The following is a 24270-nucleotide window of genomic DNA, read 5'->3' as shown; positions in this document are numbered from 1 at the left end:
GAGAGAAATAAGGGGCTGAGCACATGTAGGAAGTGGGTTTTTATACCCTCTGGAGCCTTTTGTTGTGAGTTGTTTCCTGTTCCTGTGACATGAACTTTGACCTGAGTTTGAGTGTGCTTTTCTGGTATTCTGATGGTGATGGGTTAATCCTATTATGACCCAAAGGTCATATCCTGCTTCCCTGGTGCTGAGGCTAATGAGTTTGGGTGAGGTATGCAGATTTTAGGTGTCTTTGTCTTCTTAATCTCCTAGCTTCAACTTTCCTGATGGTTTACATCTGCATTTGTACACAGCTTGCTTCTGCTTGGGGGAGGGAGACCTGGGACTATCAAGAAAACATGCTTTTCTACCTCTTCAAGATCCTTTGAAGAAATATATTTTCCTGCCCTTTTAATATTTCCTTCTCTGGGGGGCTGACTTCCCACATAGGAAAATACCATTTTTCCCAAACTAAATTGAACTCACAGAAAGGAAAATTCAATAGCTTTGCCTCTGCACTTAACAAACATTAAATCATATATAAGTTCATTTGAAAATAAACATTTTACATTATATTTAACAACTGTACAAACTTTGAGATGTCATACCTGGTAGAAAGGATACAGTTGTTCAATAATACTACTGTGCTGACAAAATCTTTTCCATCTTAGCATATATAGGTATTTGCTTTGGACTAACTGTGGGATTCTGTCAATAAAAAACTTTATAAAAAATAAGAGGTTACAGATTACAATTACAGTTTTGCTTCTGAAAAATTATGCATCATAAATAAGTTCCTTGGAATATTGTTTGCATACACATTGGCTCATTGTCCACCTCAAACTAAAAAATTACGATAGAAAATTAGAAGCACAACTTTGAGGAATTTGGAGGCTGAGAAGCCATAACATGTCAGCTGTTTTTGGTGGAAAAGTTAAGCTGAAAAAAACTGCAAATGTGAAAAGAAGGAAACATTACCTGATACAGCAACAAGGGTAAACTTTCTGGTGTATATTCTCTTTTTAGACAGCTATCTAGCTCCCTCTGCAGGACATCAGTCTGAATTACAAGAGGCTTTGCCTCGGCAACCTGAGAAAAATCAACAACAGTTTAAAATTATTCAGCAGTATTGAATACAGTATGCTTATAGTATTGTGGGATATTTTAAAATTGTAGAAAATGCTGTTTAATAATGATCAAAACATTTCAATGACAATTCTCTTGCTAAATAAAATAATTACTAAAAATGAGAAATAAGCGTCTCCAGTTTGAATAGGTTTAATAACAAGCAAGTTTATTTAAGCTGTAAGGTTTTTTTTAGTTTTTATTAACCCTGTATTCAGCTCTGGGAAGAAGGGGGGAGAATGATGGGTGGGAGGGGTGGGTGGGAGAGGGGGATTATTTTATTGTAAAACTGTAAAAAAAATTAATTTAAAAAAAAGGCATAAGAGGTACGGCTTTTGGACTATGTTGAGGTATTTTTTTTTACAGTGATGCATTTATTATTACCTGTAAACATTTTTTCAGTATCCACTCCCTTTCTCTTCTGAAATAATCAACATCTTTTGGAAGGGGCACAGAACTATGAAATATGATGAAACATTATTGCAGACCAGAGCAGAATTAGCAGTGAAATACATACGAAATTATTTAACAGCTGCAAAATATATAGGATGAATTTAACAATAATCACTTGGAAACTCAAGGATTTCATACGGCTTGTACCACCTATATTCACAGACTAGACTTTCAAGCCAATATTTATTCCCACTTAGGTTAAATATATTTTTACTTCCGACTACGGGAAATTTCCTGTTGAAATTAAAAGGCCAGTTCAGCTCATTAATTCAGTTGTTAATAACAAGCAGAACAAATATTAGAATATTAATTGGACAAATAAATGTGTAGCAATTTAAAGGGGGGAACTGAGTAATTGAGAAAGTCAGCAACTTTCTGCACATTTTGAATAGAACATCACTTTCAGTACAATGCAGTGAAAACCACAGATGAGCAGGCTAAGGCCCAGATTTTAAACAGATGCAACGACATTCTCTAAAGGTGGTCACACTGTAGCAAATACCTCCATGAATCGTGAGAATGAAATGAAAAAATGTTGGCCAAGGATTAAACTGGCATCTCTATTTCCCTGCAGGGATCTGCTTTTAGTTGATGATCCTAAGCATTTCCTTGCTGGCAAGAAACTTAAGGAGATGGTATAATACTTTGCAAACACTGTTATGCCTCCTGTCTTTAGTACTGGTATACAGTCTATTGGTCAGTGTGTCATTCTTCAGATTTGTTGGCATAATTTGCTTAGAACCTTTACTGATTCTTCTTCTATTGCTTCCCATATTCCTATAGTCCAGGAGTAGGCAAACTTGGCTCTTTTATGACTCATGGACTTCAACTCCCAGAATTCCTGAGTCAGCATAGCTGACATGAGTCATAAAAGAGCCAAGGTTGCTTACCCCTGCTATAGTCATTCCATTAATTTGGTAACTTTTTAATTTGGAAATGACCAGATGTGCGCATCTAATTAAACTTCCTATTGTAGAAATTCTTCTACATAGAGCAGTGGTGGCGAACCTATGGCATGGGTGCCAGAGGCAGCACTCAGAGCCCTCCCTGTGGGCACGCGCTGTCGTCCCAGTCCTAGGCCTTCAGCTAGGTTTTATAAAACCTTTTTGGTTTAGGCCTCCGCCATCATGTGGGAAAAAAAAGAAGGTTCAGTCAATTTCAATTTCTTGCGGGGAAAAAAAAAGATCTTGAAAGTTGGAATTGATTGGTTGAACTTTTTAGTCCTACCCAGTCTGCCATTACCACCGCAGCCACGCCCACTCAATTGGTCACACTCAACCAATGGGCCACACCCACCCGGCACTCGACGATGCATGTGGGTTTTGGGTTGCAGTTTGGGCACTCAGTCTCTAAAAGGTTTGCCATCACTGACATAGAGAATATAATCTAAAATAACATAGATATTGATACCTTAACTGAATAACAGTATACTCCTTTCACCTTTGTTTGATGTTCTGTGAATCAACTAGTGCAGCAACTTTGCCCTGCTAGTAATCTCCTTACCCTATTTTATGCCAGGAATTTCTGGGTTATCTCTAAAAGCAGCATCATAAACAAGTTGCTATAATCTCATGAATCAGTGATCAGCATGTGAGTAACTCACACCTCACATATTATTTTATAAGTAGATAAAAGTTGGGTTGAACAGCCTAAAGAATATTGCTTTAAGGTTACATAAGATGTGCTGGAATTATTAAAATCTAATGTGCTGCAGAAAAACCCATGATTGATTGGCATCTATCATTGTTTAGCTGTTCCTTCTGAAATTAAGCCTATATTTATAATGTGAATTTTCATTCATTCATTTATTTATTTTTACTTATATGGCCACCCATCTCAAATTCATTATTCTGGGAAGCTAACAATAATTAAAAACAGTATTAAAAATGTAAAACAATTGGTAATATTGACATTCATTGGTGCTTTTGATATGGACTTCCTCAAAGGGGTGACTTTGGCTTTCAATAGCATCCAGTCACAGTATCTTTCTGAATCTGCTCTGGGGGTTGGAAGTGGGCAGTACTGTATTATGCTAGTTCCCTCCCTCCTTCCTTCCTTCCTTCCTTCCTTTCTTCCTTCCTTCCTTGCTGGTTCCAATTGATGTTGATATCGATGTTGATTTACGCTTTGCAAGGTAGTCCAGACAAGAAGGACAACTATGACTAATAACATTACCTTTGTTGTAAAGTTAAGGTAACAGAATCTTATTGCCTGACAGTTAGAACAATTAATCAGTGGAACAACTTGCCTCCAGAACTTGTGAATGCTCCAATACTGGAAGTTTTTAAGAAGAGATTGGACAACCATTCATCTGAAATGGTATAGGATTTCCTGCCTAAACAGGGAGTTGGACTAGAAAACCTCCAAGGTCCCTTCCAACACTGTTATTCGATATTCTAAAGTCTGAAAATACATCTCTCCTCCCTTGTCTTTACAGTCCAACAAGCAAGGTGGATCAGTTCTGAGACATTTTCCAGGTTCCCCTTCCTTCTGTGGGCTCACCTACCTCGTATCTGACTATTGCCTAGGGCCCTAGGCTGAAGTCCTCCTCTTCCTCCTGTCTCTCAAGGACATTCTGGCAGATCGTAACAGCTGTCAAGAACAAGGATGGATATATTGCCTCCATCCTGCTCTTAGCTAGGTCATCTAAAAGCACAATAGATGCTTTATGGTCCCATTCCCAGGCCTGAATGAAAGGAATCCAAATAATCCATTTTCCCCCAGAGTTCTCTGGAGCTGCTGTGCACAACCACCTTTTCTATAACCTTTCCTAAATAAATTTGTCCAGCATGATTGGGCCTAGTGATGGCTTCTTGAGGACAGGTGACCAAGCTAATAGTCATGAGAATCTTGCTCACTTCATCAATAGGGTCAACCTCCTCCCAGATAACTGAGCAAGGCTGAGCCCAAGTGAACTCCATAGGACCTGTTACAAGGATAAAGTCTAACCTAGAGCAAAGTGACTTTATTCAACAGATGCCCAATACATTCCTCACAATGACTTTACAGGGAGACTTTTGAGCAACCTTGCCCAAGAATGGGAAATAATTGCATTGGATCCACATAAGCTATGTGGCCCGTTACGAAACAGCTGGGGTTCCTAAATAAGAAATGATGTTTTTACCAATGTGGAGTTCCTTGTAAGATTCCATTTCCTTCCATTTCCGTCTTCAGTTCAGTCAGCTGCACAGCTAATTCTTTCTCTGCCTGTTGGACTCTTTCAGTTGAAGAGATCTTATATATTTCATCCATTTTGTCTTGTAGCATAAAGAGAAAGTGTAGATAAAATTATATTTAATTTTCAATAATACAGTTTCACAATTAAGCACTTTAGAAGTAAATGCATAAATATAATGCACACAAAAGAAATAAGTTATAATGTACGATGGCTATTTGTTTCACTTCTTGCTTGAGGACAAAAGAACCAATAGAAGTGTAACTGCCTTTTCATGCTAACTGCCTATTTTATGTATTAAAACAGTACATGCCACAAAAGTAAAAAAGTTCAGTTATTTATAGAGTTTAATGACATTGCTTGTATTTTTATTGTTAATTGCAACAGAATAATTTCAAGCTGCAGATGGATATTGTCTGTTACATTCTATTACTTGAAACTGAGTGGGCATTTTGAAGGACCAAAAGATCATCTGAATTAGTTGTGTCTAAACTTGAAAGCAAGTTCTGCATATCTTCTAGCTGCAAATCAAGCTTCTTTTATGTCAGCAATATAATAGGAATGGGAACACGATCTACAAATCATCCTTTATAGTCTTTTCTTGGCTCATTTGTTGATAGCATGTACACCTCAATACCCAGAAATTGGTTATTGGTTGATAGTACTAACAACTAAGCATCACTGTGGTTTATTCTGACCAAGCTGAAAGTTAATTATCATCTCCATCAGTGTAAGGTATTTATTTATTTATTTTTAAAATTTATAAGCCGCCCCACATCCGAAGGACTCTGGGCGGCTAACAATAAAAAACACATAAAACATAACAAAAAATACAAAAACAATCATCCAGGGGTAAGGTTTTATAAACCCCAGGCCTGCCAGAAAAGCCAGGTCTTAAGTAGCTTACGGAAGACCAACAGGGTGGGAGCGGTCCTAATCTCCGGGGGGAGCTGATTCCAAAGCGTGGGCGCCATCACAGAGAAGGCCCTCCTCCGTGGCTCCACCAAATGGCACTGCTTGGCCGACAGGGCCTGAAGGAGGCCCAGCCTGTGGGATCTAACCGGACGTAGGGAACTATGAGGTAGTAGGCGGTCTCGCAAATAGCCTGGCCCTGAGCCATATAGGGCTTTAAAGGTAATGACCAACACCTTGAATTGGACCCGGAGACCAATAGGCAACCAGTGCAGCTCACGGAGGATAGGTGTAACGTGGGTGTATCGAGGAGCACCCACTATCACTCGCTTGGCTGCATTCTGGACCAACTATAGTCTCCGAGTACTTTTCAAGGGTAGCCCCATGTAGAGCACGTTGCAGTAGTCCAAACGTGAGGTGACAAGGGCGTGAGTGACTGTAAGGAGAGCCTCCTGGTCCAGGTAGGGTCGCAACTGGTGCAACAGGCGAACTTGTGCAAAGGTCCTCCCAGCCACAGCCGTCAATTGATGTTCCAAATTCAGCTGTGGATCAAGGAGGACACCCAAGTTGCGAACCCGCTCCGAAGGGGGTATATTTTCCCCCGCAAGAGTCAGCACTGGACAGTCAACATGATCCTTGGGAGGCAATATCCAAAGCCACTCGGTCTTGTCAGGATTGAGCCTGAGTCTGTTAACCCCCATCCAGACCCTCACGGCTTCGAAGCAACGGTCCATCACATCGGCCGCTTCACTGAGAGAGCTCGGGGAGGAGATATATAACTGGGTATCATCAGCATACTGATGAAACCTCACCCCGTGCTATCTGATGATCTCACCCAGTGGCTTCATATAAATGTTAAATAGGAGGGGAGAGAGGACTGACCCCTGTGGCACGCCGCATTCAAGGGGCCTCGGGGTTGACCTCTGCCCTCTCACCAATACCAATTTATTCATTTATTTATTAAATTTCTAGGCTGTATCCCTCCCAATAATTCTGGGCAGCTTCACAGAATAAAAAACAATACGAGACAAACAATATCCATAAAAAAACAACTACGGTATTCAGAGAACAAATATACCCATCAGATGGTGTTTATACAAACAGGGTTAAAGTATTTTCATGTCATATACTAACTGGATTCACACATCATTATTATTGGTTTTACAATGACTCACTGACTAAGGCATAGATTGTGCCTTAGCAAGATTGTGCAAATTATAATCCATAAAATATGGATTATAAATTACAATTTCACACATTATGGTAAGACCAAACCAAATGCAATCGATTATGATGTATGAACTAGATTCTTATTCTCAGTACAGCCCTATTTGATCTCATCATTATTGAATCCACATAAACACACTTTATAGGATTATAAAGTGCTATAACATTATAACACAAAAGAACTTTGAAAAGAAATATACCTATTCCTGGACTAGTTACATAAACCATTAGAAGCTTTGACAGGCCTACATTTTTTTTTAGCAGTTATATATAGGATAGTTTGTTAGATATTAAGACTGTTCCTGTTATGTGTTGCCTATCTGGAATACATCAGAGATTCCTTGCTGAGCATTAGTACAGAATATTTTATAAAGGTCAAAAATTGACTTAGTATATTGTTGCCTCAAATGTCAATTCCATGCTAAATTCTGTCCTCTGCTTATTTTTTCTGTGTTAGTAATATGCAATTATTTAATTTATATGTGAGCTTTTTTCCCCCCAGAAACTCAAGGGTGTAATATATCATTTACTTTCTCTCCATTTTCCCCTCAAAATCAGATTGTGAGATAGCTAAAAAGATAGCAATTGGTGCAAGACAGAGTAATAAGGTTAACGAATAAAAGGAATTTGAAACAAGTCACGTCCAAAATTGAAATTAATACAGAACACTGACTGCATTTTTCTAACACTACTTCACATCTTTGGCTCTTATTAATGGGTTCAGAGATAAGATTTTTATTATTTTATTCTGCCATTTGATATATAATTCAAGGCAGTGAACATACTTAATCACTAGCATCAAATCTTTATTATGGTACTAGAACAGTATAATCACTTGTGTCAAATGTTTATTTTGATATTTACATAGAATTGTGCCTTTCTCTTCAAGCCTGACTCTATAGTCCCAGTTCTTAACTTAATAGTGTAGCTTTTATATATAAACTAGCTCTCAGTGTGATTTGGGTAACACAAATTCTATCAGAATAAATCATATCCATTTGCATAATCTGCAGCTGAACCCACCCAGATAATTTTCTACCTACTTATGGAAAAGCACAGCCCTTTTCTTGACTTGTTGCCCAAAGCTACACAACATATCGAATTTGGAAAATGCAATTTCTTTAGAAAAAGGACTCTTATCTTATTAATATAGAAATTAAAAGGGATTTGTGTGAGGGATTTAAAATTTGTCTTAAGCGTGTCTCTTAAATCGCAGTAACTGCTTCTGCCAAGCTATAGAAATAAATGCCTTAACAAAATAATTTCTCCTAATTTCTTATGAAACTTGCAAGCTTTTTTCAGCAAGAAGTCTATTGTATAAGTGATGCTTACAGGATTTTCAAACGTTAGGTCACAATTTCAAAAATCATCCAGGATCAGTTGATATCTCTCCCCTTGAAAAAGCCACAGGCATGACTGAGTTAGCCGATTTAGGGAATGAGATTAGGAATGATACCAGCAAAGCATATATAAGATTTCAAAATAGACATGATTAATACTAGAAAGCGCGTCTGTTCCCCTAAAAGCACACAAAATTGAAATGGCCTTCATTATGATGAGGGAAAGGGAGGGGAGGTAGTCAGAGAGAGTAAAGAGAAAATGTCAGTATTTCTTCTCCAATTATCTTAATCGTTGAAGCATTTACCGTACTTTCCGGCATATAAGACAACTTTTGAAAGCGTTGAAATCAGCACTGAAGTCGGGGGTCGTCTTATACGACGAGTCGTCTTATACGCCGGAATATACGGTAAATGATAATTCTAGATAGCATTTAGCCTCCTTCAGAAAACAATTTTTCTTTATCTTCCTTAACAGCAAAACTGTCCCTCTTAGTTTTGATTACTGTTGTTTCTTTAACAGAGCAAGACTTGCTGCTATATATCATTGAGGTCCCGTACTTTTCTTGAGTCTTCCATATACATTTATTTTAGCATAAATTTACAAGGAAATGCACTTTCTGGGACAAATAAAACTCATTTGCTCTTACTTTTGCCCTGTCTTGGAACACATAGCTTAAGAGAATACGATACCTGGTATCAATAGAAAGGTCACAACTTCACAAGCCCAGAAGGTAAACAGCTTCTAGCAGAGCAAAGAGCTCAGTTGCCTTATTAGGAACAGTGGCAGCAAACATCTCCCACAGGTTTCTATAGCTAGTGTGATCAAAACTAAAGATGCAATTGAGAGGTTTGTCAGAGTGCTTGGGTAGGCTTAGTGGTAACCGTAACAACATCTGTACACATAAGCTGAGGGCTGAAAAAAATAACTTCCTGAACTCCAGATTAATAGATGGCATGTTGATCTATTTTAATCCAAAAATGACCAAATAAATACATAGGGCTCTTCTGCGCCAGTGGGAGAAAACAATACGTTGCCAAAGATGGTTAAAGCCAAGTGGGAGATTAGTAAGGCCTGAGTGAGACTGTAGGTCCCCAAAGTATTTGTATAGATCAGGGGTAGACAACCTTGGCTCTTTTATGACTCATGGACTTCAATTCCCAGAATTCCTGAGCCAATTCTGTTTGGAAGTTAAATGTCACAAGAGAAGCCCTTTTGAAATACTGACTTAAACAACTGCAAATCCATGCCATCGCCATACATTCATTTGTTAAGAGCCAATTTGCTATCAGGTGTTAAAAGACTAGGAATTGAATATGATAACCATGAAACGCCTTCAACCGGTTTCCTTTCCCTGACCATTCTGCTAAAGCATCCAATTTCTCCTCTCTGGAGGGGTGGAGGTAAGGTGGTTAATTCTTGGGGTGCTAAAAAAGGGAAGAACAAAGAGTTCTGTGAACCCTGCAAATCTCTTTGCCCCAGATAAACTCAGTTTTTAGTATTTATATTTGGCATTACCAGGGTTCTTTACTCTGACAAAAGATTTCATATACAGTGATGGGCATGCCTTAGTATGCCCGTGTAACACTTCTGCTCTGTAAATTAGCAGGCTAGCCTGATGGATACGTAACAATACCAGTTAGATAAGCAAGCAGAGATTTAACCTAGACCTGAACTGTGATAGTTTTTTTAAGACTTTGAAGTTTCTTGGTTTACTGAAAAACAGTCTATAAATATTTTACAGAAATAAAACAATGAACCACTAGGTATTTTTTAAATCAACCCAGACGCAAAAGAATACTTTTTGTTCGAAGTCTCTCGTGAAAGGATGGCGAGGCACACAATAATTGGACTACATGGAGTGATAGGTCCTTTACTTAAAAACAATGCACATGCTTCATTAAAATAATCCATTTTTAAATGCCAGTACAGAAAACAGAGAATTTATTTTACCCGACATTTTATTCTCAGTATTAATGGGTATACCACTAAGGCAAATCAAATCTCAGCAGAGAGCGATGTATGAAATCAGATGTGGAAGCTATGATTCCCACACAATATCATCTTTCTTCAATACTGATTGAATCTTCTGAGCACTTTTTAATAGCCGAAGGGAATTTGTGGTTTTAATTGTAGAAGAGATACTTGGAGGGATTACAGTCTCTTTGCTTCCTTTTAATTCATTAGGCCTCGATGCTGAACATGCTGGCTCTCTCTTCAGTTTTTGAGCTCTTTGCTTCAATTTATAAACCTAAATCAAAGAAAAAATTGCACAATAATTCTGATATACAAAGATAGGCTCACTTTGCTGCTGTGAAGCGTTTCAAGTCTCTTTTCATACCCAAATTAAGCATTATCAAACTATTTTTATTACAATTTTTGGAATAAGGATATTAATGTTTGGTTTTAAGTGCAAGGATTAAAATGGGTAATAAGATTTTTTTTAGAGCTGAATTTGAATAAATAAACTAATGTAATACATAACAATTGATTTAACGTTTCTCAGTGGCATGATGGTGCATATTATTCGGCAAAACAACGATGCATGTCAACATTTGAGATGTCCCTCTTCAGTCCTTCCAGGCACACTCATAATTGTCTCAATTGTGTGAAATTTCATACAATTTCTCATTTTTTCCCCTTTCTCCAAGCATCACAGTGCTAAGCACTGACTGTCTAACAAGACACATTCTAACTAGTCACATCTCTTGATTTCACAATTGTCTCTTACATGATCCTGATGCTTTTTCAGTTTTGAAATCTGTTCTCCTTTAATTTCCATCTGCTTCACAAGACAATCCAATTCACGTTCTAGGTCTTCCCGAATGTCCTGGTTTTGACTTTCCTCTATCTGCTTTGATAGTTCTTGATGTTCACTGTTGAAGACACATTCTATCAGTTGTTTAAACACAATTTAGGGCTTTTCTACTGTACACCTACATTTTGTTTGTGTCATCCTTGTAGGTTTCTTTACTATTTGTACCTCAAGTCATAAAATACGGAGGTCTAAATAATGAGGTTAAGCAAATTACTGCAATTGTTAAATGAATCACGATCGTTAAGCTTCCTCCATTGACTTTGCTTGACAGAAGCTGGGTGGGAAGGTTGCAAATGGCAATCACATGACCTTGGGACACTGCAGTCGTTATAAATACATGTCAGTTGCCAACCACATTAATTTTGATCATGTGACCATGGGGATGCTATAAGTGAGAGGACCGGTTGCACATCATTTTTTTGTAACTTTGAACAGTCACTAAACAGATGGTTGTAAGTCAAGGTCTATTTGTATGTGGATATTTCTTGAGTAGAGTAGCTCCAAACTTCAAGTTTTGTACAGATTAATTGGGCATGAGAAATAAAGGCAGGCAATAAGTGTTACCACATGAAACTCCAGATGCTACAAGAGAAACAGCAGAATTAAAGAGATGAATATCTGCAGTTGAGACTAGACGGATGTTACTTGGGCATGCAATTGAGCACCCTAACAGGAATGTATGTTTCTTACAAGATTGTAAATCACATACATCCCTAGTGGGGTACATCATAAATATCAGTTATTTTACCTCAGTGTTTCCCAGACTTGACAATTTTAAGGCATGTGGACTTCAACGTTGCTGGCTGTGGAATTCTGGGAGTTGAAGTCCACATGCCTTAAAATTGTCAAGTTTGGGAACCACTGTTTTACCTTAATAAGATATACCATAAATAACAGCAGATGACAAAAATCAACCAACCAAAACAATTAAAACAGCCAAAATGCAAGTGTCTGGGCAGGACTCAGAGCAAGCTTTTCCTGCTGAATTTTGCAGCATGGGTAGATACAACTGGAGAGATATGGTCCCACCATTAATCCCGCACCAAGAGCTTTAAAAATAATTACAAGCACCTTAAACTGAACCCCAAAATATACTAGCAACCAATGCAGTTCATGGAGTTGAGGTGTCGCAAGTACCAAATGACAGGTGTCCATAACTACCAGCTCCTATAGCTGGGGCATTAACCCAAGAACCCGTAACTGCCTGTTGTGCTACTAAAAACGTCAGGATACCTTTGTTGCTTTCAGTGATATGCTTCTAAAGTTCAGTCCGGCTCCCTCTAACATTGTGAATGTGGATCTGGGCTTTTTTTTATATTAGAATAGGACCAACCCATATCACCACCCGCTTTTAAAAAGCAATTTGCCATTTTCCACATCTGCCGACATGTGGTACGGGGTGGAGGGGGGAGGAAAAGAAAGATCTGCTGCTTTTTATGTTGCTCCAGTATCTGGTAGGTGACAGGAGATCAAAAAGTGTACGTTGCTAAAATACCCATCTGACACCAGAGAGATTGTATGGAAACTATACATGAATACTTACAAACTCATTTGTCCCAACTCATCTTGCATACCCAGAAGAAGATCAGAAAGAGTTTCAGTAGCAGAGGAAGTCGTGGAACAAGACGCTGGTTTGCAAATGCCAGGCCATCTTGAAGTCCTCTTTTCAGTGCCTTCTGGACATTGTGAAGTCATACAAGGGCTACGGTATTTCATCATATGCAGGACACTTTGTACATTTGCAACAACAGAGTGACTTGAGCTGGCAGACTTGTGGGAGAAGTAGCGAAGTATAACATTTTGTTAAGCAAATAATAATTTGACTAAATTCTCATTTGCAAAGACACACATGCTTACCTTGCCGGCAACAAAAGGTAACATTCCACCCTGGAAGCTCGACTGTGTTCTCTTCATACTAGAATTATTCTGAAAATTAAAACCTGGATTTATTATTCATCTGGGGAAGTGAGGTTCTAAACTTAATTAAAGAAGGGAGATGAATGAGATCTATCTTCATTAATCCTATGTCTTATTACTTTTAAGAGAAATCTTTCAAGACTTGAAACTTGTTTGAGACTCGACAAAATATGAAAGGTTATAGCTTTCTCTTTAGAACATTAAGTTTCTTATATATAAGAAATATATGTTCCTTATATATTGAATTATGGAAACATTTTAATCCTTTTTTGTGATCTTTGTTTGCCAGTCCTTCCCTTTTTATAGCCTTCTTGCATCACTTATCAAACATTTCTGAATGTTTCCTAAAACCTCAGAATAAGGGACAATGAGTGTTCCATAAGAAATCATATGCACAAATGGAAAACTGGGTGCAACTTAGGAAATCAGATGGGCTCAGATTTAATCATACAGTACGTATTTACTAAAATAAATGGGCATAACTTTAAATGACTACCCAACCTGCCTAAATCCAATTGATTTCAATGGACCATTCTTAAAATATATTTAAGAAATATATTTAAAAATTGATCCAACCTGTTGGTTTTTTTTTTTTTTAGTTTAAGAGAAAGATGGTAAAAAAGCATACCAAATAACATTTATCATTTTGAAAGTTAGAAAAACCAAAATATGTCTAATGAAAATGCTCTCTAGGGATAATCCCCAGAACAAGATTGGAATCCAGTTGGAAAGCTTAATAGCCTAATAGTTTTGATTTATTTCTTGCAATCCCAGTTTATGTGGAAGTTTTCTTTATTGAAAGACCAGCAAAAATGTTCCTTTTAAATTTTTTAAAATTAGTGATTCTTTCAAAATTCTGCAATTATGAACAACTGTAAAAACACTTGAAAATGCTTTTTTAAACGTAAGATTATAGGAGTTGGCATTCACTAGCAAATAAGACAATGATTATACCTGCTTTTGTGAATACCTTTCCATCTGTTTTGTGTTTAAAGCCTTTTTATCTGCCACCATCTTAATTATTTTATCTATTTCATGCCTGCTAATACAACTCTTTCCCAGTCAAGAATGCTCTTTCTATAATCTATGAAAGTTAAAAGACTAGAGGTCAGGGACTTTCAGTCTAATAAAATCTCATTTTAGGTACTCATCCTATTTCCTCTTTGCACTTTTAACAATATCATTTAGTTCAATTCACATGGATCCAAGAACTACATTTTAAATTTATTTCTATTCGTTATATGAATTTTAGTACTGTATTTTCTGGCGAGGCGACCCGGCGTATAAGACGACCCCCGACTTCGGCACTGAGTTGCATGCCTAGAAAGTCGTCTTATACGCCGGAAACTACCGTAATTTCCAGTGTATAAGACTACTTGGCGTATAAGACGACCCCCGATTTCAGCGCTGATTTCAACGCTTTAGAAAGTCTTCTTATACACCAAAAAGTACGGTACTCATCTTACTACCTGCTTTGTCACTTTAATGCTTCAGTGACTTAGTTTTCAGCCACTTCTGAACCTGGATGTGTGGTGCAAGCAGCTTAGAGCCTGGGAACATAAAAAGCTTGCAATGGAGCCCCTGTGGGTTGTACACCTTTGATGGAAGCATGTATGAAAGGCTAGTTTCTGAAAGTTTGGGTGTTTGTGAAGTTAAAGAAAATTAACTATTAAGCTTGCTTTGAGCTTCAAATAAATAATATAGGCATATTTTTAGAGGATAACATCAAAATATGTTTTGTGCTATTCTGTTATTTTAAAGTACTGAATAAGTTTATTTTCTGCGCTAAATACAGACATCTGCATTTTTGTTATTGTTTCCTGTATTGCATGGCATCCAGATACAAATGGAACTCTGCAATTAATTCAGGCATGTTGAAATTACTGGGACTTCTTTAACTTAACTATTTTTTTAATTCTACCTGTAAGAAAATCCTGAATATCTTATCAAGACTTCCAATTCTAGATTCTAAATCACTGAAATACTAGAACATAATCCGAGAAACACTAGCCTTATATAAGGAAAAGCAGAATCCAGGTGACTTTATTTGAAAATCACAACAGACTAGGATCTACCAAATATAGAAATGGTTGGGATCATTTTACATTTCTTTGCTGAGATTAAACACACATCTTAAGAGGCACTCCTAGGAAACCTGCCTTGTGCAAAATAAATGGAAGGTTGTCACTTGCCTAACTTCTCAATATTATTAATAATGTGGTTGAAAACTAACATTTTACCTTGACGACTTTCTTCTTCCTGCTTTTCTTCTTCACCTCTTTTTCAGGTGGAAGTGAGGACAAGAGAATTCTGTTCATTTCAACACCTGTCTGGAGCTATAGTAAAAAATATTAAGAGTTAGCAGTCATGTTGAAGAATATGAGTACATGACTTTTATATAAGAGTCACACAGGAAAGTCATAGTGTGATATAACAGCTCTCTGGAAAAATACCTTTAAAAATTTGCTTTGCGTGATCCATCAGAGAAGTTGTACAACTTCCAGTTAATACTACCAAATGCATTAAAAACTACACTTTTAAAATATCTGCTTAGTATAAAACTATTGTTTTAATCACAGTATCAAGCAATGTTTGACAAGCCCTCCCCCTCTTCTCCTTTTTGCAATCAATGCCAGTTGAGATATCTGATGGGCTGCATTATTTGTACCACAGAATTAAATGGTGACGTTTATTGGCCCAACTAACACAGTGTGTTTTGAAAAGCTTCCCGAGAATTCTAACCATATCCTTTGAACTTTTTGACAAAATTTGTAGCAAGCAACCTTAATGAGCAGAGATTCATATCCAGCTGTCTTATTAGAGAAATGATATGTGAAGGCTACACTATTTAAAAACCATGTATTTTCGAGAATAATGTTCAAGCTAACTTCTCCAACTACAATAACGTGAAAGTCATATTATAAACTATTCTTAAATCTGAAATATTGCTGACAGTGAAATTAACACATCAAATTGACTGAAGAGTCAGTTTGATCTAGAGATTAAGCACCAGGCTAGGAACCCCATCAAACTAAGTTTTAGTCCGCCTTAGGCATAAAAGCGAGCTCGGTGATTTTGGGCCAGTCAATTTTTCTAAGCCCAGCTCACCTCATAGGATTGTTTGTGCGGAATATAGGAGGAGGGCAAAGTATTATGTTTGCCACCAGAAAAGAAAATATTTTAAAAAAACATAAAGTCCTGGCAGCTGGACTGGAACACGGCCTTGTTATGAAACTGTTGTTCCCCCCCCCCCTACTGATAGTAACTCAGAAAAAGAATTTTGAAGCAAAAGTTGATTAACAGTTTTTATTCACAGGTCCTTTTGTTGTTTATTCACTACAGCAACATCAATACTGATTTTCCCTACCTGTGCAGCTTTATCTTGAATTAGCTTGCGCTGATGCTGTTCCTCCAGAAGTTTCTGTTCCAAATGTTTTATCTTTTCCTGAAAAAATAAAAAGACAAAAAATTAGATAGGAGGCTTGTAGGCTACAAGCAGTTCACCTTTTATAGTTCTAGGGTCCCCAAAAGGATGAATTAAAACAAAAGTGGATGATGCCCTGGCTTTTATGCTGCAATCAAAAACTGGAAAAAATGCTTTCAGTTCATTTTCCCAGGCCAAATTGCTGTTGATAGAGAAGAGGCTGGGAGAGATGAAGGAGGCTGAAAAGCATTATCATCCTCTTATGTCACTTAGATAGAGATAAGCAAAGGCATGTTCTGGGTCTGTATGGATGATGCTGTTAATATTTTCTTACTTCTGCAGTTTTCTGAGTGCTAATAAGAGTCCAACACTGCTTTTCTAGAACTTCAAGTTTTTCCAGTTTTGCACAAAGTTCCATCTGATTTTGGTCATCTTCCTTCTGAAGATGCGTCTGTAAAATATCCACAAAACATGCAACTGATAGCAAACCATATTTAAACAAATATTTTAAGATGAATCAATAGCCTTATAAACAATGGCAAATATAGATAGAGCAAGCACAATAAAATGTTGCCCAAGGAAGATTGCCCATGGAGAGATTTCTGGATATAATTGGATGTTGAACGGCAAGTTGACAAAGAATGGAAATATATATATCAGGGCTTTTCAACCTTTTCACCAATTGTACCACTTTTAGGCTATGGCAATATTCGAGTACCACCTAGCAAGGTGTCAAAAACTTGAATGACCAAAATAAAAACCTGTTCAAAGTTGCAATTGCACTGAAATGACCTATGACCATTTTTCACACTTATGACCATTGCAGCATGCCCAGGGTCATGTAATTTATATTTGGATGCTTGGCAACTGATTCATATTTATGATGGCCACAGTGTTCCAGGGTCATGTGATCCCCTTCTGCAACCTTTTGACAAGCAAAGTCAATGGCAGGGCTGCTGGTGGCCAAGCGCTAAGGTAGGACTTCCTTTCCTCCCTCCCTCCCTTCCCTGCCTCCCTTTTTCTCATTCCCATCTCCTTCTAAAGGAAGAATTTGAACACCCACCCCCCATACTTTCCCTCTTCCATATATTGATCAAACAAGGAAAGGTCTCCAGAGACAGAAAAGACAAGCTGCTGAGTGAACTAGCTTAAAAAAGCACATTCCCCTTTAAGAATTACTACTGGCTAGAAAGGAAAGTAAGGAGCGCAGCGGCACTTAAAGAAAAAAAAAATGTAAGTACTGGCTGCAGGCTAAGGCAGCCTCCCCAAATGGCTCCATTCATAAGTAAAGGAATGCTACAGGCAAAATCCATTCAGGAGAAAAATACTTCAAAATCCCTTGCAGCAAAACTTGCAGCTAACAACAGCAGAGCAATAGAAGCTAACACCATCAGCCAAATAGAAATTGCCAAATACTCCTTAAGAACACAAAGCCCTCATTGCACAAATCCCAGAACTTCAAAATCACAAAAGCACATAAGAATCCTTCAACTCTCCATCTCCTTCCCTCCTCCGTGCCTCACCTCCAGACATTGCTGCCTTTTTCATTCCTCTTGGAGGGTGACCCCTCCCCGCTGCATTTCTTGCCTGTTTGCTGCTGCCAGCACAGGTGGCTGCCACAGCAGTTGTAGATTGGCTCATGGCCAGCCTGCTTGATCTCCTCTCCCCCCACCCACCACCTCCCCCCCCCACCCTCCCCCTCCGGTGCAGCTGACTCTACCTCCTCCCAAGGCTGCTGCTTTTTTTTCTCTCCCTCTCCTGCCCAAACTGCCTCCTTTTATAGGCTCTCCTGTCTCCGCCTCCCCTCCTCCTTTCTCTTGGGAGAGGGTGAGCCAGAAGTGAGCCTGGGGCCTTTGCAGCTCCAGAGGACTCTCTCACTGTAAGTCCTTGCCTGTGCTGGCTCTTTCCCTCCCCCACTACACTTGGCTAGGCAGGGCTGCGTACCACCTGCTACTCATTAATGTACCACAAGTGGTACGCATACCACCGGTTGAAAAGCCCTGATATATATGACTTATGTTACAGCGGTATAGTAGTCAAAGGAAATGCCTACCTTAACAACAATTTACAATATGGGGAGGAGCATACATATATGGAAATCTCTCTTGTTTGAAGACCCGTGATCTAGATTCACTGCTAACTGCTACCAATTACTTGTGATAAGTAACATCTAGCTATAACCAAGGACTTTTGGATCACAGTCCAAAATGCCAATTTTCACTACATCCCTTTCAGCAAACACCCAATCAAACCTCATTTATCTTTAGGCAAGGTATGTGCACAGTCCTTCGGCATTGGAATCGTTCTTGATGCTTGCAGTTAAGAATTAAGCAACAAATTTCAGAGAAAAGAATATTTTATATTTTAAAACTCATTTAAAATACGTTCAAAAAGCTGAAAATGTGATAATGCTGAAAAGTCTAAAGTTAAGAAATCTGGGTAGAAAGCCTCAATGAGCATTTTTTTTTTCATTTTTATCTCTAGCTATCCATCTGTTTAAGAGAGAAAAAATTAATACTTGCCATCTGTGAGCTTGTCATGAGTTCAGTTTAATCAGCAGGTAGTTTATTAGAAAAAGCTCAAGAATGTGTAAAAACTACAAGCAACAATAGTTCCATGATTCATATGCTACTGATCTGAATATGCAAGATTACAAAGAAAAGTAAATGCCACATGGAGAAACAAATGTTAAGAATGGTTTATTAAATTTCTGTACCTGCTGCTCCAGAACCAGTTTTTTTTCCAGCTCTGCTTTGAGCACCATTTTTCTCATGTAATCAAGTTGCTTTTCTAGCAAAGAGCAGCGTGACTGTGCTGCCCTTAATTGTGCACTCACATCTGAGAGGGGAAAAACAAGGGAGGGAAATTTAATTGTAATAGTATGTTTCATTAGGGATTAAAAAAAATCAAATTGGATATAGTTGCCACATACTTCGTACAATTTCTTAAAAGGGTGTGTAAACTTAATTAAGCAATTAATAAGACAGCTTTAACCATATTATAACCGTAAACATATATTAAGATGGAATGCAAAAAAAAGAATACAATATAACGACTGCTTTTCTTTTTTTTTTTTTTTTTTTTTATTAAGATAGAAAAGATATAGTCTGGAAAAGCCAATAGCACTGGCAAGTTACCTTTCCTTTCTTCCATCAGCTCCAGGTGAACTATGTTCTTTTCATTTGATTCCTGCTGAAAAGCTTTTCTATATTGTGCAGCTTCTCTGGATAAGCAGTTAAGGTCATTTTCAGCCTGTATCCTCTCCATCTCAAGGCGACAGATCTTTTCTTGAAGAGTTTTTAGGGCTGCCACTAAAGCTGGTAAACAAGTCAAGTAAATTTTAATTTTTCAGTTTTGATAATTAAAAGAAAAAGAAGCAGTATGCATTATTACACATCACAATGTAACAGTGTGATACTACACTTCTAGTATCTAACCAGATATTAAAAATATTGGGGGGGGGGGTTAGTATTTTCTTGCAGGTGTTTTGTTACCAGGCTACGTAACATCCTCAGGGTAAGAGAGAGTAGAGTTTGCTAGCTATTTATGCATAATAGCTTGCCCTGCCAGTCTTGGTGGGGATGTGGTTTCCTCCTTGACGGTTCCTTGATTGATTATTATTTCCTCCTTTATTGTTTATCTGATGAAAGGATATTAGCAGGCTCAGACAGCATCAAGAATTCAACCCTGATTTACAGGATTAAGATGGTGTGGTTAGCAGACTAAATAAATTTAATATGTTCAATATCTTAGACATGATCTGATGCACAAGCACAAAATCAATAATTATGAAAGAAAGGAAATGACTATGCATTTTAATGGCCCAGAAGATTTTGGAAGCATTTCTTGCATTTTGGATTTCATAAACACAACAAGACCTTTAATTAATGAATTAGGTTTAGGTACTGCCTACCACTTGTCAAGCCCCTGGGCTCGACATGAACCGGTGGGGGGAAGGGACGGAGCAGCGAGCAGCCATCTGTGCGCTGACCCCGTGTGCTGCCCGATGTCCAAGGACCAGCTGGGCATTGGCGAGGCCGCCATGCACCACAGCTGCCTCTCCCTTGTTACCGGGCGCCGGGAGAGTCCCGAAAGCCGGCTGGGTGTCAGAGGCGAGCCAGCCAGACGCCGGAGGGGCCGTCTTGCACCGCGGCCGCCTCTCCCTTGTTACCGGGCGCCGGGGGGAATTCCCGAAAGCCAGCTGGGTGGTGCAGGCAACCAGCTGGGCGTCAGGGGAGAACACCTCTCACCGCCTCTCCTCTGGACAACCCACAATTTAAAATAAAGCAACAATATAGAAAATACAGTATGACATATACAAGACCATCATCTGTCTCAACAGCATACTATACACATGGGAATGCCTCTAGAAAAAGGAATCTCATCTACCCTACCTCAAGGCCTGGCCAGAAGAACAACATTTTCAAGTCCTTCCAAAATGCCATCAGGATGAGAGCTATACAAATCTTTGGCTTTGGAGATCTCATTCCACAAAGCAGGTGCCGTCCGAGAAGGCATGCTTCTTGGGTCACTGTTTAATCAAGGGGACCCAGAGTGCATCAACCCTGCCAGTACCAGATGGACAGAAATCATGGAAGGTAGACACTTTGTCAAATAGCTTTAATTGCACCAGCAAGATACTGGCAACCAGAGCAGATGAGTATGGATATCAGGCCTTGATGTCCATACTTAGTCCTGGTAGGATTAATTCAGAGTCAGTTTTTCCCCATCCAGATCTGCACAGTGTCAAGATATACTGAGATAGGACCTTATCAGCTACCTCAAGGTTAAGAGTTTTTAGCAACTTCAAACAATTGATAAATGAATGGTTGTTAAGTATCGGCACTACCAGTATGTTCTAAAATACATTAAACATGGGCCAAGAAGACAAATTGACTATGCTTCACATTAAGAGTATGTCATACTACTGTTTTGTACTTTACCTTGGTTGTTTGGTGGGCAGCTGATAACACCTTTTGGCTTGAGATCAGCAAAAGCAGATTTCATTTTATCTGGAGGCTGAAGAAAACTTCCAATATAGCTATGTTTTGATTCACTATCCACAGACTGCAGAAAGATACATACAGTAGCATTTATAATTCCTCAGAAGCATTTATTCAGCCATTTTCTTTTAAAAACTTAGATTAGGAATACACAAAATTTCCATTAATTTGAGAGTTACATAGAGCTTTAATTGCATGTCACATTTGAAAAAGAATTTCAAATTTTTAAGGTTATTGACACTTAAGGGATGAAATAGTGTTCTAAAACCCCTGTAAAGCTTCAGGCACCGAAGTTTTCCCTTAAAATTTGCCCAAATGTATAAAAATAACTAAATAAAAAAGGTTCAGGGGAGCTCTTGGATCACAAGAGTAATGAAAAATATTTGAATGCAAGCTGCATATAGCACACTTGTGATCGGATTACAGTATTCTATTGATGGAGAAATTATAGATCAAGGGGCCTAAGAATAACTAAGTTACATGGACTTATATTTATTTCAGATATATAAACTATTTTAGGAAAACTCTGGGACTTATATCTAATAAAATATGTAGGATAAAACAATGATCTCACTAAATACAATTTTTTTATAATAATGCTGAGGATATTTGCAAAATGGTAAAGGCAAGCTATTGAGTATTTTTATCAATTACCGACAATTCTTCCCTATCCTATCTTTTAGAGACAATAAAATAGCACCTATTTCTTTCCCAATTAATTTTCTTGTAGTACTTTTTGCAATTTCTATTGGTGCCCACCGAGATTGCATAATCAGCAAAAAAAAAAAATGATGTGTATCTACTTGTGTAAGGCCTTGTTCAGATCCCATTGAATTGTTTGGGAAACAGTAAGAAAGGCTGAGCACCAAAGAATTGAGGCCTTTGAACTATGGTGCTGGAGAAGACTCCTGCGAGTCCCCTGGACTGCAAGGCAATCAAACCGGTCAGTCCTAGAGGAGATCAATCCTGACTGCTCTTTAAAGGGCCAGATCCTGAAGTTGAAACTCAAGTACTTTGGCCACCTAATGAGAAGGACTCACAGGAGAAGAGCCTAATGCTGAGAAAGAGGAGGGCAACAGAAGAAGGGGATGACAGAATGAGGTGGCTGGATGGAGTCACTGAAGCAGTAGGCGTGAGCTTAAATGAACTCCAGAAGATGGTAGAGGACAGGAAAGCCTGGAGTTGTCCATGGGGTCGCGATGGGTCGCACACGACTTTGCAACTAACAACAACATTTGCTGATACAAAAGAACAAATACCGCTTATGAATGGAATTAATTTTGGAGTCTCTGTTTACTGATCACCAATGGTTACTTTGTCACCTTGGGCTAAAGCACAGGTGTCAGGAAATCTATCCTCTTTCCCTAAAACCAATAAAATTAGTTGCAAGTAAATTGCAGGAAAACAGAACTGAGTAACTATGAATATATGCATACATTCCAAATGTAGATGTCGAGGGATTCATTAATACTTAATTGTTTGACAATTACAGCATAAATATAACTACCCTGGCATATTGTATTAGGTGACTGAAATGAAGCACATTTCAAGTACAGTAATCAAAAACATATTTGAAGTGGAATGCCGTCTAGTAACATTGCAGTTGACTACTCAAAATAATTTCTTAGGTTCAACAATTCTAATCTTAAGGACTTTTTCCATCAGGTTTCACTTAGCAGATCTCAGAATTCTACCTTTGAAAAGTGCCTCAAATCCATATTAAAACTCAAATACTGTGTTCCTCAACGTTTTCCTTTTAGATTTTTACCTTTTGTCATTTGGATCAAATGTGGCAAGATGGTTTTAGATTTTCACCGATTTCCTTTAAAACAATAGAATCTGACCGACAGATTGAACATAAAAGCAGGATCGTTTCACTTTACGTAAAAAGGCTCAGGCATTTTCTATTCCTAAGTTTATCACTTTAAAACCAAGTACTTATGGATTGTTAAAGTTGCATTACTCACCTCCATCATTACAACAACAAAGTTGCATTACTCACCTCCATCATATAGGATCTAGGACAGCACTCAACTAAAACAAAAGAAAACAAAAACATCAGGTACTTGTTCCATATTTCAGCTGGAATATTTGCGTCTAATATTTATATTTCTTTGTGTCTGTCGAATTAAAACACATTTTATTTTCACCACCACCACCAATACACTACTCCTTCTTCCTTGAGGAAGCCACAAGTGGCGGTCTGTGAACTTAGTAAAGACGATCGATTGACCCGGCCATTTCTGCAGGAAACGAAAATCAGAAAAGCGGAATAGGAGAACTTTTCCCATTCAGAGCTGCCCAGAAGCACGTAAAGGAAGCCAATACACAATTACAGTACCTTCCCCTTTGACTAAGGCCATATAGTCGGCCCCCTCCAAATGGTTAGGCCAGTTCCCCCCTCCGAAAAAAAAAACCTAGAAGCAGAAAGTTCGAGCAGAACCTCAACAGCGGACCACCCTCGCCTCCGCACAGAGGGTGCAAAAGCCACGCCGTAGCCAAAGGCACGGTCAACCGTCCCTGGGCTCCCACGGTACCTCGGAATTCGCTATCCTGCACCAACCATAGAAAACAGCCTGTTTCCTAGAGCGCCCCCAGGGCCGTTTTTTTAAATAGACCGCGTCCCCTCCCGCTCAAACGTATCTCCGCCTCGGCCCAGAGACCCGGATGAGACCCGCCTCCGCCCAGACTTTTCTGCCCGTTGTTACGGCACCAATCAGAGAAGGTATGTGTGCACGCGCACGAGGCGGGTGCTATTCTCCTGTTTACTCAAATGCCTGCTGTTTGTTGGCTCGTGCGGAAGGGTTATAGACAGCTCGGCTTGATTCCCACGGCGAGGGTCTTGCCCAAGAAAAATGTAATCAAAGTGTCTTTGCCTCCCCACAAAACGTAATTAATT

General features: G+C 38.6%; 2 protein-coding genes across 6 annotated transcripts in view; both read right to left on the bottom strand.

Annotated features, from left to right (window-relative positions):
• Positions 1-9040, bottom strand: part of LOC120311541 — a 72085-nt gene extending 63045 nt beyond the window's left edge. For both annotated transcript variants that reach the window (XM_039351167.1, XM_039351168.1), the window contains exons 1-5: positions 8902-9040; positions 4682-4814; positions 1489-1561; positions 958-1068; positions 588-701 (exon numbers count right to left, since the gene is read on the bottom strand). In XM_039351167.1, the coding sequence (XP_039207101.1) occupies positions 588-701; positions 958-1068; positions 1489-1561; positions 4682-4809 (426 nt within the window). In that variant the 5' untranslated portion in view covers positions 4810-4814; positions 8902-9040. The remainder of the gene's footprint in view (positions 1-587; positions 702-957; positions 1069-1488; positions 1562-4681; positions 4815-8901) is intronic.
• Positions 9041-10066: 1026 nt separating this feature from the next.
• Positions 10067-24023, bottom strand: CEP57L1 (centrosomal protein 57 like 1). Of its 4 annotated transcripts, none has more exons than XM_039351162.1 (12): positions 23909-24023; positions 23374-23405; positions 21312-21435; positions 19506-19685; positions 19085-19206; positions 16703-16819; positions 16312-16389; positions 15185-15280; positions 12885-12953; positions 12571-12797; positions 10941-11085; positions 10067-10460 (listed from the first exon to the last, which is right to left on the bottom strand). In XM_039351162.1, the coding sequence occupies exons 2-12, from the start codon at positions 23380-23382 to the stop codon at positions 10251-10253; spliced, it is 1377 nt and encodes a 458-aa protein (XP_039207096.1). In that variant the 5' UTR covers positions 23383-23405; positions 23909-24023; the 3' UTR covers positions 10067-10250. The 4 variants fall into 4 exon arrangements, with proteins under 4 accessions (XP_039207096.1, XP_039207099.1, XP_039207097.1 ...); XM_039351165.1 differs by having other exon boundaries at positions 23339-23405; positions 23909-23956; XM_039351163.1 differs by having other exon boundaries at positions 23815-23915.
• Between the last annotated feature and the right edge of the window lie 247 nt (positions 24024-24270).

The sequence above is a fragment of the Crotalus tigris genome, unplaced genomic scaffold (assembly GCF_016545835.1).
Source record: "Crotalus tigris isolate CLP2741 ecotype Arizona unplaced genomic scaffold, ASM1654583v1 scf7180000018371.15429387391:27106975, whole genome shotgun sequence".
NCBI lineage: Eukaryota > Metazoa > Chordata > Lepidosauria > Squamata > Viperidae > Crotalus > Crotalus tigris.
Note: the sequence above shows the minus strand (reverse complement) of the source record. Positions and strands in the feature narration are given on the sequence as shown.

Bases quoted from the DNA above. Each gene is read 5' to 3' on its own strand.
- CEP57L1 (XM_039351162.1), bottom strand. The intron at 11,086-12,570 runs GTAAGTATTCAT...TGTCTTCAACAG, and splicing joins GAGTTGGGACAAATGAGTTT to TGAACATCAAGAACTATCAA. The intron at 10,461-10,940 runs GTAAGAGACAAT...TCTTTGATTTAG, and splicing joins TGAAAAAGCATCAGGATCAT to GTTTATAAATTGAAGCAAAG.